The 14,363-nt window shown below is 38.0% G+C and overlaps 1 protein-coding gene across 1 annotated transcript in view; it reads right to left on the bottom strand.

Annotated features, from left to right (window-relative positions):
• Window positions 1–12,819, bottom strand: part of LOC137156182 (cilia- and flagella-associated protein 46-like) — a 66,724-nt gene extending 53,905 nt beyond the window's left edge. The window contains exons 1-6 of the mRNA XM_067552917.1: window positions 12,550–12,819; window positions 11,835–11,959; window positions 10,632–10,763; window positions 8,243–8,307; window positions 7,587–7,751; window positions 1,161–1,284 (exon numbers count right to left, since the gene is read on the bottom strand). Coding sequence (XP_067409018.1) covers window positions 1,161–1,284; window positions 7,587–7,751; window positions 8,243–8,307; window positions 10,632–10,763; window positions 11,835–11,959; window positions 12,550–12,598 — 660 coding nt within the window. The 5' untranslated portion in view covers window positions 12,599–12,819. The remainder of the gene's footprint in view (window positions 1–1,160; window positions 1,285–7,586; window positions 7,752–8,242; window positions 8,308–10,631; window positions 10,764–11,834; window positions 11,960–12,549) is intronic.
• Window positions 12,820–14,363: the final 1,544 nt, after the last annotated feature.

Raw genomic sequence — 14,363 nt, 5'->3', positions numbered from 1 at the left:
TGTGGGATCTATTCCCCTATTTTATAATCCCTCACTGAGGTATGAAGTCTTGCCAAACAATAAGGTTGTGAGAAGCTCAGAATTATTAACATCAGCTAGTAGACATGAGTTGAGATCTCATAGTCTCCTGGTTCACACACAGTGCACCTGGTCCAAGGCCAAACAGCATTTTGAAGAGGATCCATAATTGGACACTGAAGTGAGATGCTGGGGAACACATTCAGGGCAGGTGCAATGTTGATCAATTTTAGCTGCAAGTCTCTAGCAAGCTCTATTAAGCAGAATGCAGATTGCAAGTGGTAATTTTTGACAATTTGAGACTTGGCCAAATCTAAATGGATTTTAATGGAGATCACAAGAAGTACTTCTGTAACCCCACAAATATCCCCTCACCAAATTTCAGTTCTGTTGCAAACCAAGGAAATGTTACAGCTCCACAAGAAATGTTTGGAAAAATGTGTATAATGGGAAATGTTAGGCAAACTGAATAAAGAATTGTCCTATAGACTCATCTTCATTCATTCATTTTCCCATACATTTTAGCTGCCCTGGATTTGTTTTGCTTTTAAAATTGGACTTTCTCATATTCAAATATTTTAACTTGAGCTAATAATTGAGCCAATTTACATATTGGATGTAGAAGCATTTATTAACCCAGGTTATGCTTATTAAGTTAACATGGAGTATCCCCAAATATTTTTATAGCACTAGCTATTCATATAATATTGTTTTGTGAGACTAGTAACCTGGTGTAAAACTCCACTGACATTCATCCAGGTCTGACTTTAGCTTACAATATCAAAATGAATAATTATGCAAATTATTTTCATTGTTGATATCCGCCTCTCTCATACATCAGTTTTATGTTGCTTTACTTTGTGTTAATTCACTTATACTCAATTTACTGAAATTTCTGATAAATGGAAAAGAGAAATTCAATAATAAAATTTACCAGAAACTGCATTCTGGGATACTTTGTGATCTTTATGTTTTGTGATAAAACACTTACAAATTCACATTTCTTACACAACAATTTTGTACTGAAGCCTTTATTCCTGATGCAGGCAAAACTCCCACTGACTTCACAGGGTGTTTTTCTGGATCAGAAAACAAAGTCTGACCCTTAATTTTAAATATATATATATATATTTTTAAATTACCATTAGAGAAAATATGTGTTGGTATTTATCTGGAACATTATTTTTAATGAATGCTGCTGCAGTAGATGAAAAGTCTACCGCTTCTTTCAATTTTGAAGCATCCAAGAAACATTCAAGTAGCTCTCTGCAAGTCAAACAAAAATGTGTTATATTAAACATTTAACTTTTTATTATCTAAAGAAAATGTCAGTTATTTATATTCTAATCAGTAGACTTTGTAAATTCATGCTGGTCCCAGAAAAGCTGCATGCTCCCCATTATAGTACTATACAAATGAAGGGAATCATAAAGCAGTAATTCCCAAACAGGAGCTTAGACTACAGACGTTCTAGTTTCAAGCCTCTTGCTTCATCTACACCTATATCTTTTATCTTCTATTTACTGCAGCTTTTTCAAAATTACAAAATTTTCTCACAAAAGACTAGATTTGAGATTTTTTTGAATACTTTTCAATCAAAGAATTAAACAAAAAAATTCAGAAACCGTGAAATCAAATGAAACAAAAGTAAAACATTCCAGTGAGCTGTGTTCTCAGATTTCTTTTTCTCTACCTGATGAAAGGATTGGACTCCCAAAGCTGTCAAGTGAGATAAATCACTGTTCATGCCAGGAGTTGCATAAAGTATACCTGTTGCATTTTCAATATTTTATCAGGATTTAACAAGAACAGACCCAGTGTTAACTCTTAAATAACACGTTTTAACGATTCTGTCAAATAAAAGCAAATGTAAAAGATGAAAAAAAGTTAACGCAAAGATACTACTACTCCTGCAGGACATACACTTATTATGCATTCACAAGTTTCCCCAGCATAACCAAAACAGGATATTTTGGTATAATATGATTTATTCATAGCATGCTATTTTTCACAGCCTTTAATATAACCTTTGGAATTTCTCTCTGTTGGATTCAACTTTTCATTTTCCACCAGGCTCCACTTAAAAAACAAAACAAAAAGGACACTGCAGTACAATAAAAGATACTATCTGATGTACAAGGGATCATGTTACATAATGTTATTTTCTGCCCAATACTAATGAACAGAACACTTGGTGCTAAATTTTCCACTGATGTCAATGGTGTAGAATAATGGCCCAAGTAAATGGCCACATAATCAAAACAAAACAATTATTTTAAATTGTGTAATTGTTTAAAGAACATACCTAAGGGCCAAATGGGGGCCTGACTGATACAGCAACATAAGGGTACAATGCAGAACACCTCCTTACAACCTTGTGCAGACTATGCCCCATCTCACGCATGTGCACAAGAAATGATAGAACAGGGAAACTGGAAAGAGCATTAGCCTTCGATTGTGAGTGAGTCATAAATCTCCCTCCTCAGTCACACATGAAGCAATGAAACATCATACTGTCCCTTACTCTGGGCTTGACTCCAAGCCATAATTGATCTCTAAAGTAGACACACAAAAAACTCAAAGGAGCAGCAATTTAACCCAAATTCTCAAAATGAAGTTTTCTGATTTTCATCACAAACTTCACAATAGAATATACCTCCCTTTGGGAGAGACTGTTTCTTTAAATTCAGTGTCTATTTTTTTGCAAGTACAGTGGAAGCTCATTATTGTTTGTCCTACTGTACTGCTGTATTAGATCATGATAAATGGTGTTTGTGTGGTGGGGAGGAGAAGAAATCAAACACTGATTTATTGCTTTCTTTAATCTGAAAACTGGAAAAAATATGGGAAAACAGAATGTATTTATCTATAGTATAATTTCCCACAGCCTTGTATTTCTTGCTTGGCTGGCTGGAATTCAATATTTTAATTGCTCTCCAGCTATTCCATTTTTATTTTACATCACAAACAAGGAAATTAGGCCTTTACCTAGAAATGCACTTAACACATGCATAATTTTAAGCCATTTAGCCTTTACTCTCATTGAAGTCAATGAAATTAATTGTGAGTTTAAAATTATGCACCTGCTTTGCCAGATCAGAGCTTTCATGAGGTTGAAAAAGATGACAGCAGTTTAGTCAGCCCAGTAGTATGAGGAAGAATTAGTAATTGAGCTGCAGGAAATTATAGTTGAGCTAAATTCAGGGGGGAAGGAGGTAAAAATGTATATCAGATCATATAGCTATTTTAGATTTTTTGTTTGTTTGTTTGTTTGTAAGAACTTCCTTAGGCAGAACCGAGAAATAATTAAGTTACTTGACTACAGGTCTTCTTACTCCCACACACTTCATACCTAGAGTAGCTATGCTTTCTCATCTTACCTTTATTCCTTTTGGCTCCTGCAAATATTGTTTAAAGGGTAATTCTAGTTTCCTACTTTGTGGCCCTGGAAGGACACAACAGAACCAGTTCAGTTCCACTGCACAAAGTGGACGTGCAGTCCTTGAATGTTGTGAAGTCCAACGCCAACTGAGTTCCCTGTGAAGCAATTTGTGGGGAAAGGCCAAAGCATCAACTGCTACACTGACCTTCCCTTCCTTTCTGGCTTGGAGGGCACCACATTAGGGCCATTAGGTAGGGGAAAAAAACACTTTCCAGCAGAAGACCAGTTTTTGAGTGAAAACAGCTTCATAAAACATACCAGTGATAGCATAAGTGAAATCCAAGAGTTTTAAAAGAATAGGCAGAAGGCCTCTGAGTCATTGATGTAGCTTTTTCGTAAATCTTGGAACACTGTGGAAATTCTAAAGAACTGGAAAATTGTGCAAATATTTTAAAAAGCAATACAGGATGGCCTGGTTAAGTCTGGGCTAGCTAGTCTGGCATCAGTCTAGGGCACAGTTTTGGAAAGGCTGATAAAGGATTCAATCAGTAAATAATGAATACACAGTATTATAATTAAAGTTAAACATGGTTTTATGGAAAATAGGTCTTGTCAACCATTATTTTATCAACCAAATTTGTAATCTCAGCAAAAAATCAAGTTTACTTGATATAATAGGCTTCTGTGAGACATTTGACTTAGTACTACATTTTCTGATTCAAATATTAGCTCTATGCAAAATCCGTGTAGCACATATTAAATTAATTAAAAACTAGCTAACAGATAGATATAAAAAGGTAATTGCAAGAAGGAAAATTATAACCCAATGCCAGGCCAGGGCTCCCTGGGGGCATGCTGCTGGTGAAGCCATCTTGGCTCTTTCTCAATGCTCTATCACTTGATCTTTGGTTCCAGATAGGTGTCCATGTCTCTTTTAATACAGACACCAGTTACCTTGTCTTTGTTCTCCAGCCATGCTATATTCACATGTTCAGCTGCCTCTGCAGTAGGTATTAATCTTTTGTCATTGGAGTTCCCATTTTCTCTGTAGAGCCTTCCATTCAAATGTGTTGATTCCAGCCCAGACAGTCCTACTGGTTATAGGTCTCAAATACCTAGCCTTATTTTCCAGAGAGAAAATGAATTCTCCCTCCTCCCTCCCCTCTCCCCCGCCAATGGGTAGCAATGCCAAGGTGAGCAGGTACAGAGTCACAGAGACAACTTATAAAATTTATTACAGACAATTCCCACATTTGTCACACCCAGTAAATGGAAAAACCACAAAGGCCACAAATATCAAGGGAGAACTGAGGCAGAAATATATCATGAGCTGGAATGGTTTGCAAAATGGTTATCTCACGGAACTTTTGCAATAGCAGCAGTCAATGAAATATGGGGGCAGCATTGGTACAGTTAGTCAATGAACATATGGAACAGCTTCCATCAATTCAGTGGGCAAAATCCTAAAGAGCTTTTGAAGTTTACACCTGATCTTGTTCAGAGAATCTATGAATGATAGTAAACTACGGTGGGTATCTTTTCATAATCAGCAGGGTTGGTTTTATTTTTTTAATAAAATTCACTGTATTAATTTAAGACTTTCCTTATCACTGGCCTAGTAAAAAAGATAGCATATTTCTATGTTCAGTTCTGCAAAACTTCAAATGAAATATTAATCTATGGACAGAATTACAAATGTCACAACTACAATTTCTCCATTCTTGCCTTTTCTCATAGTCAATAAATAAGTTGGAAGTTTCCTGTGCTTTCTTAAATATTTTGAAAGCACGATGACATCTAAGCACTGAATATCTTTCAAATATTTTGAAAAATTTGTCAATGTGGATACCATTAACCTAGCTTCAATTTTACTTTACACTGTAAGTTCTAGAAAAATGCACTGCTGATGATTTTCTGCCTAAAACATTTTTTCTTCTTCATTTGACACTCCTTTGCTCTGAATGCTTTTCTTATTTATTTTTATGGAGGATTCGGATATCACTGCTCTTCCTATAGATAGAAATGCAGTAAATGGACGCACATTTTGAGCAAATTTATTTTCAACATTACGACCTCTGACAATTCAGCCAATAAAATAACTTTTTTAACACATCCACTGACAGTTGTTTAAATGAGATTCTGCATGGTATGATTATAGACTATATGGAACTACATGAGAATTTAAAAAAAAATTATTATGAGCATCAATAGCGAAATATTCTGCCTACAAATAATCTAGTGCTCTTTACTCTAATTACTGAACAGATAAGATGTACAGGAAAAACAAAGTAGTTATATAAATATGAAACAAAATTAGCTGGTGAAAATCTGAACTATGGCACTAGGGAATTTTTCTAAATTACTTAAATATATATGAATATAGGTCCACAAATAATGTTTATATTTATTCTCTGAAATTAACTACTGAAATGGCTGAACATCACAATGAGTTTCTCTGCTACTACCAGGGATGATCAGATGATTTAAACTTAACAACATGGTGTCTGAAGTTCTTTCCTTTCCCTTGTCTTTTGGCTCCTGCTTTGGAGAAGAGGGCTGCTACAGAAATTGCAGAAGCTCTGACAGCATTGCCAATGCTCATACCAAAGGCCATGTTAACAAAGACTGTGGCTCAACATTTAGCTTTAGAGAATAATTAGAATGAGACCTACTTCTTTTATACTTTGGGGTATGAGGCCTGTGGCCCTGTTTTAAATTAGTAGGAACAAATCTTTAAGATACCATGGGGAAAAAAAATGCTACTAATACTCACTAATAAAAAATAAAAGCTTAAACAGAAGATTATTTCGATGGGAATTTCCTTCTGATATATAATCCAGTAATATATGCATGAATTATAAATTGCAAAATGAGTTCACATATTTTTATAGTCATAAAATGTGCTGTCTGATAATGAAGAATAATGTTTATACCCAAGGATCTTTAAAAAATATTATATCTCAGAAAGTGTGCTAACAAATGATGCATAATTTATCACGTGGATGAAAAAAAAAAACCATATACCACAACTGATTGAGCACTAGTATTCATTTGTGTGCCTTTTACTCTAAAATTTAGTATTTAGTATACATTTTCCAGGTGTCACTCACTAAACACACTTATTTCATGAAATTTCATTTTGATATGCAGCTACATTAAACAGGAGAAAAAGTTAATAAGAAAATTAACTTTCACAAGTTCACTTGACTTTTTACTCATTCATCTGAGAGAAAGGGAGCTCCTCTGGCTACTGCCCAAACAGCCCTTTAGGGCCTTCTTAGCTATGCAGCCAAAGAGTGCAACCATTCTTCCTCCTTGGTGACATCTGAACAATGGCAATTTGGATGCAAGTTTTTCAGGGATAAGGTCATACATCCTGCCAAACCCAATTACCATATAAGGCAATCAGGTAAAAGAGAAGGAAATCAGAAGACGTACTGAACATGCTTTCCTCTGACCATCCTGGCAGGGACAGGAATCTACCACACCTCCAAGGATCAGGGAGTAGGAAATATGTCTGCTGCCCCAATCTTGGTTTGGGATTTTTATCTGAAGAAAAATGGCTCTTAAGCCAGGCTGCAGCTAGTTTGTCTCCTAACCTAAAAGGACACACACAACAGTTAATTCAGCACTACAGCTGCCTTGATTCCAACAGGTTATGATGCCTCAGACAGGAACTGACTAAAAATAGGCAGTGATAGAGCTTCCCTCCAAGAGAAATTCCACAACTCTCTTACACACAGGGATTTTTTAAAAATATTTCTTTTGACCATATGCAGCAAGACAACCTGTTGCAGAAACAGTGACTATAGCTTTCCAAATCTTGTGACGTCAAATCCATGGATGTCACTGCCATTTTAACCACAATGTAAATATCAAACTGCATTACCTTTCATACTATATATACAGTTTTATTAAAGAACAGTTAATAGGTTTGATCCTGCACTCTTCTCACTGCTCCAACTCTCAGTATCTTGCTATTGCTATACAGCTACTGGCCTATGCACAGTTATGAAATTCTACTCTTTGCTTTACTCGTTGTACTATACTCACCATATATTTAGAACAACATTTAATATGCCAGTGGACAACATGCGATCAAAAATAACCTCAATAACCTCAAATAAGAGCTACCTGCACAAAAGGACTACAGGACCCTGGTTCTAAAATAATAGCTCCGACTTACATCATGAGTTCTGCTTGCCATTGCTTGTCTTGCTCTTCAGCTTGAGTTAATGCTGTTACAATCTGAGATAGGCTGGGAATAAGAAGGTAGCGGAACCCAGGCTTAAGATATGGCCTTACTATCTGCCAGTAAAGGACTGAGGCATTGTATATCAAAAAATAATATCTGAAAAACAATAAATATGATTTTATAACCTGAGGTAAACACATAATTATTTCAAAGTCTCTTTCTGTAGATTCTAAACAACAGAAGTAGGGACTGTGTCTTTATTGTTTGTACAGCACCTACAATCCTAACTGAGAACTGTGGACACCACTGGAGTATAAACTACAATGAGAGCTAATCTTGTGCTCTTCCTCTCACCAACAGAGTTGGTGGACAAAATGGAGGGACATAAGTAGCCATATACATCACATGAAAGTGCATTTATGTTCAATCTTGGCCCCTTAATATGGTTTTACTGTTATTTTTCATATGGTGAAACACTACTCTTGTTACACGAGAGAAGTAGGACTGAGACGGAGAAATGGTCCACAAAAAGTTCCGTCTTACCCAGTGTCCCACAAAATGAAAGGATGAAATGCAATGATATTAAAAAGCAAAGTCAGTAACACCGTGGGAGATTTGGAACTGTAACCCCTATCAGATAGTCTTACCTTGGATCATGGATTCCAAAGTCTAATGCTTTCATAAAGTACATCACAAACTTCTCAAACTCTTCCTAAAAAAACAACAAGAAATTGTTTAAAGCTCGTTTGACACAGGCCTTTATTAATCACTGCCATGTTACTAATCATTTTCAACCTATTCTCAAATTATTATTATTGCTACAGGTAGGGCTGCCAGTACTGTGTAATATTAAGGTTGTCCAATTCCTTCCTTTATAAAGGCCCTACACAGCTGCTTATAACTTTGCCAAACTGAAATTTTGGCTGAAATATTTGCTGACAGGTGTTCAGAAAATTTTAGCGAAAACAGTTCAGCCATTTCCAAGAACAAGGACAGGGAAAATACCTTGTTTTGCTCACTTTAAAATTCTTGTGACCTTTTATTTGAAAGGCTCTGGTAAGTCTGTGCTTTGGAGCAGAGACTTGAAATTTGGGATGGGAAAACGGTGCCTGTGTGCAAAGGATGTACTTTTTTTCATCCCTGTAAAATCCACATCCCAGCACATGGTCATTGAGAGCAGAGGACAGATAGGGTCCCTGTTTCCAGTTCAGGTTCCGAGGCCGGGTCCTGAATAGCAGCCTAAAGCTCTTTGCCATTACAGGAAAAGTCTTGCACAGCCCTGAGTTGGAGCATGCCATGCATGGATGGAATCTTTGAAATCTAACAGGTTGCTACTTAGCATGTTTGAACGGTGACTTTTCAAAGGTTTATAATTTGGCCAAATTTGGATGGAGAGGGAAAAGCATGAGGAACAGAGACTAGGACTGAGTAAGGACTCAGGGATTGAGAAGATGAGGAGAATGGGTCTGGAAGAAGGAGCCCGGGCTGGGAAAGAATCAGAACTGGGACAGACAAGAGGGAAAGGGATCACTCTTGGAGAGAGAATAGGCAGACGTGTCTCTGGACAGTGCCTACTGGAGCACATTCCCTCCAGAGCCTGGAATGCAGCCCAAGATTCCTGAGTCTTACCATTCATCTGCTGTCAGCAGATATCAGTGCCCCATTCTGCTCTAGGGATGGTCTACTTACAGGATGACAATGTATTCCAGTTATTTACTCATTAGCTCAAGTGACAAAGTTTTGTGTGATGGATCTAAAGGTTCTAACCCTTATAATATGGAGGTATAAATATGATGCAACATGATGACATTTCTTTTTTTGTTAGGTTTTTCAGAAACCTAGGAAATCACACAAAAATAATTGAAAAGATCATTTTTAAGATTCCAGAGTCAAGCACTCAAAGGCTAGAAAATGCCAAAATTTAAGGTGACATAAAAAAAGGGGAGCAAATTAAGTTGTATAATGCTTTATGATAGTCTTTAATTGTGTTACCACATACTATTTTTCCCACAGGCCCCTGCCTGATTCAGTGCACAGTGCATAGACTGGCTCTGGGGATGAATTAGGGATGTGTGGTGAAGGAGACTGTTTGTAGGACCCCTGCTTCATTTGCTGCAGAAGTTGGAAGATGCATACTGACTGAGATAGCGGACTGCAGGAAGAGAAAAGGTGCTGGTCTGAAGAACTTCTGAAAAACTAAATCAATCTAACATCCATATGCTCACTGAAAGGAATAAAAATAATAATAATAATAAAAAAACTAGTAAAATAAAAATACAGTGTCCTCCATATTGGTTTAGGAAGCTGTCACACAAGTTACTCACACAAACTGTCAGAAATTTTCTGACGAAACAGTTTCATCTGAAAATGGTAATTTAGTGAAATTAAATGTTTCATCAAATCTCTTATAGACTTGACAAAACTGCTGTTGAAACACAGGGAAACCTGCCTGTTTTCCAGGGTCCACATCTCCAGCAGGGAGCATGCCAGGGCTCTGGGGGCTGGCAGGGATCTCCATTCTACAGCAGCAGACCTGGCATCTCTGGCTGGAGCCAGTCTTAAAACTCCCAGCCTCCCAGCTCCATGACAGGGGCCCTGGAAGCCTTTATAGCCCTGGCTCCAGCAGGGGGACTAGCAACCCTGAGAGCTCCAGCTCAGTGAAATTAACATTCTTGTCAGTTTCATGGCTGCTATTCAGTACATTTCAAGAATGTCAGTTTCACATATTTGTTTTAGAAACACCAAAATATAGTGTTCCTCAAACAAAAATTCAGGGGAACTCCAGTTTGCTGAGAAATTTTGGTAAATATGCTTTTATTCTAATTCAAACAAAAGTAAATAGGAAAATATCAGAACATCTGGTGAATCAAAATCTCCAAGTTAAAACCAGCTCTACTTACTACCCTTACAAATGTGGAGGGAAAAAAAGCATTGAAAGCAAACATTATTTAAGATACATAATTTAATTTCATTAAACTATGAACATTCATAAAACTGGATGTTAACATAATGTTAAAATTCACCATATTTTCTCACCAAATTATCTGTGGAGAGGGGGGTGTACAACTGGCCTTGGCACAAGTATGCTCTACCCATAAACTGGTTTACAGGATGTCTTCCTTTAAAGTACATCTGTAGACAGTCACTGCTAATTTCTGGATGCCCCAACTAGAATAAAACATTATTTCAAAGGTTTTTTTTTAAAAAAAAAAAGAACAACAATCCAATAAACAGTTGGCCAAGAATGATCAGCTTTTAAAAGTGTGTGTTTGATAAAGCGCAGAATGTATGTTCATCGGTACATTTACAACTGCAAAGTAAGGCCAGCACAAACAATTCAATGCATTAAAATTTTAAAGTTAACCATTTTTCTCGCCAAAAATCTACGGAAAATGGGAATTTCTTATTTAACAGATCTGATTCCTGGGTTTATTCAGAGTCACACAGCAGTTTATTACAGTACATAAATAAATAAATAAATATTTATGATTTTTATACTTAACACTGTATTGCACATCATTAACAGAACTGTTAACCGAAACGTCAAATTCTGAGTTGTATAAGTGTAACCAAGGGCAGAATTTAGCCTATAGAATCTTTTTTGCTGGCAATGATGTATGAGCCATAAATAATGCACGTTGGCTTTCAGATCTCAGGTACAATGTATATGGATGGTAGCTAGGAAAAGAAAAAAACCTTTTACTTATAAACTGCATGCATTGGAATCTAATGTGCCACTTTTCAGTGCAGCACCATGCTTTAAAAAAATTTCAAACTTATAAAAACCTCAGTCATATTTTGTATGACACTCAGAGGTAGCAGCAACAGTCTCTTGTGATTAGAATGTCTTCTCAGTTTCTGTATGACAACAACCATTCATCATCGACTCATGTTCCATCTTGTCCAAACAGTTCACATTAGCATTCTCAGAACAAAAGAAACAACGATCACAAAACTATTAATATACATTTCAGTGGTCTACCTCTCCTACTCTCTGAAGTCTCTGATTAGCACAAAGTGCAGCTTGCTGATTGATGAAGTTTATAAAAATGCTGACTTTGGGAAGAGGGTGGGGGTGAAGGATAGATCAACAAAAGCCAAAAGGCATGTCTAAGAAATTGTTCTATAAAGTAAGAAAATTGCAGCAGAACAGATTTCAAAAATCTGTATTTCTAGTGGTCCTGGCAATATCTTTAATATTTATTACAGATAAATAGCCTACTTAGAATATGTTGTTACCTGGAGTGCATGTTCTGCACACAAGACGTATAAATCAGAGCTAAAGCTCTCTGATGAATCAAGCGCAGATTTCCCTTGATTGGCTGATTTGATCAGCTCATAAGTATTCTTCAAAGCGTGAATGTCTGTTAATAAAAAATAATGTATAAGGAAGGTGACAAATAATATTCTTTGCTATATGCAGGAGCGCACAGGCACTTGACTGTATTATTTTAAGGTCTCTTATTTTTCCTCAAAGTAAAGAATCATGTATTTGCAGGGAGAAGTTATCAAAGGACATTGCATAAAGTTAAGCACATGCTAGATAGGAGTTTTAATGAGTCTGTTGCAGTTTTAAATCACAAATGCAAGCAGACAAGAAAAAAAAAAAAGAATTTTAAGGCCTGTTCTGAATCTCTTTGAAGTCAATGAGAATCTTTCCATTGACTACATTGGACTTGGGATCTGGTTCTTAAAGCAATTAAATGAAAACAAAATTGTTTTGAAGTAAACTACTTAACTAAAAAAAAAAAAAAGTATTGTATTATGGTATTTATTTCATTGTCTGTTCTTTAACAAAGACATACAAAGCATTCACAGGAAAATATTTTGTCTACAGTTCTGTATGTCTAAAACCAAGAACTAATAAAGGTCCATGTAGTGCAACAACTTTTATAGTTCTATTTTATTCAGAACAGATGCCAAGTAACATTTCTATCACTATATAGCCATTTACCTTGGTGGTTCTGTGCTACAGACAACTGCTGTCTGATCACCAAATCCATGATCGCTCAGCTGGAAACCCTCCTGTTGAGCAAGGCTGATCTGAATGCAATAAACACAACCGTTTCAAGTAAACACTGGTTACAAAGATGCTCGCATTAAACAAACCACATTTGTTTTAAAACCCCACAATTTATTTTTCTGGACCATAATTATTACTGTGCTAGTAAACCTTCACACCGTTAGATCGCAAACCCGGCTAAAACTGCCAGACAGGGTGCATTTTAACTCTCTTTCTAGAAAGCGGGAGCGTGGCCCTGTCTCGGCTGATCACATTTCCCAGAGACTCTAGGAAACCAGCAAACCAAACAAACGACCATTTTACCAACACGTGAGCTCCGTGCGTCCTTAAAAAGCTCCGCAACACCGCGCAGCAGCCGGTGGCGCACGCACCGGGCTGGGGGGGGGCAACCCTGTAGTGCGGGGGGCGAGCGTGCGGGGGCGCCCACTGGCCAGGCCGGGCACGGAAAGGCCAGTACTTAGAACACAAGCCCCGACGCCGCCCGCTCCCCCTGGACCCTGCCAGCGCCCGGGCTCAGCGCCGGCGCTGCTCCGGGTATCTGCACCAGACGCTAGCAGCAAGCGGCGCCCTCCATCACCCGCGATCCGGTCCGGCCCGGCCGCACCCGCCCTCCTTGCTCGCAGCCCCGCGGCTCCTAGCAACGCATCAACAACATAGCTCGCTCTCCGCTACGGGCTCCTGCTCGGGACACAATTTTTCCCCCCCAGCTCGGTGATTTCCCGGCCGCAGCCAGACTGGAGGGAGGGGAGGGGAGGGTTCTAGTGCCTCCCCCCTGCGTTCCGGGTGAGCTCCCAGGCGGGGACTGGCCAGTCACTGGGCATGGAAGTGCCCAGGAGTTGGCACCAGCAATAAGGGCGCCTGAGACTCTCCCACCCAGCTACCATGGCAGCCATCTACCCCCACTGGTGGTAAGGCTGATTCAAAGCACCATCTGCCCCCAAACACTTTGTTTCCTGCCCTGCCTCTCAGGGCCGTGCTTGCCATGGCTTGGAGACTCACGCAGGGCTTTCCAAGTCCACAGCATCTCCGCCTCTCCACTTGCAAAACCGAGGCAGACAAAAGGAGCCAAGAGGTAAGTATTAATTGTTGAGGATGTAAAAATAAACGGGCAGGATATAATGATTTAAAGTCACAAAAATGAAAGCAAACAACTTAGTAACAAGGACTGCCACAAAAGGATGTGCTACAAAACATCACAGTAACTGATATTTCTATTACAGAAAACACTTATAACAGTAGATGGGATCTGGGGGTTATCAAAGCATAATAGGAGCAGAGCCTATCCACACAGACAATCCCATTAAGAAATGATAAAAGAAACATTCTTTCTCTCTGTCCTTCAAGAAGAAGCTCTTGCTTTTTAACAGTATTCTTAAAAATTGCCAGTGGAACCCTGCTCATGTCATAGCTAAGACATCCTCCTTGAATGCGTCCGTAAAGCACACTTTAATTAATAAACATATTGTCTATAGAATAACTTTTGAACAGCAATTAGTTAACAAAAGCAGTGACTGATAGCTTTATACTGATAAGAGCATTGCCAAGACATGTGATGGGCACTCATGTACATCCTTGCCTTCAGTACCTTTACCATGGAATCTTTTGAAATAAAAAGATACGCCACCAGTGTCCACAGCTTTAGGCTGAAATCACATGTAATGGCAAAAGACATTTAGATCATATCTACCAATGTAGACAACAGCCATTGGGTACGAATAACTGTCTTTTGAAACTTAAGGTTTTAT

The sequence above is a fragment of the Emydura macquarii genome, unplaced genomic scaffold (assembly GCF_026122565.2).
Source record: "Emydura macquarii macquarii isolate MOO-44397 ecotype Brisbane River unplaced genomic scaffold, CSIRO-AGI_Emac_v2 contig_1390, whole genome shotgun sequence".
In the NCBI taxonomy this organism is placed as follows: Eukaryota; Metazoa; Chordata; order Testudines; family Chelidae; genus Emydura; species Emydura macquarii.
This window is presented reverse-complemented; position numbering and strand designations above follow the sequence as displayed.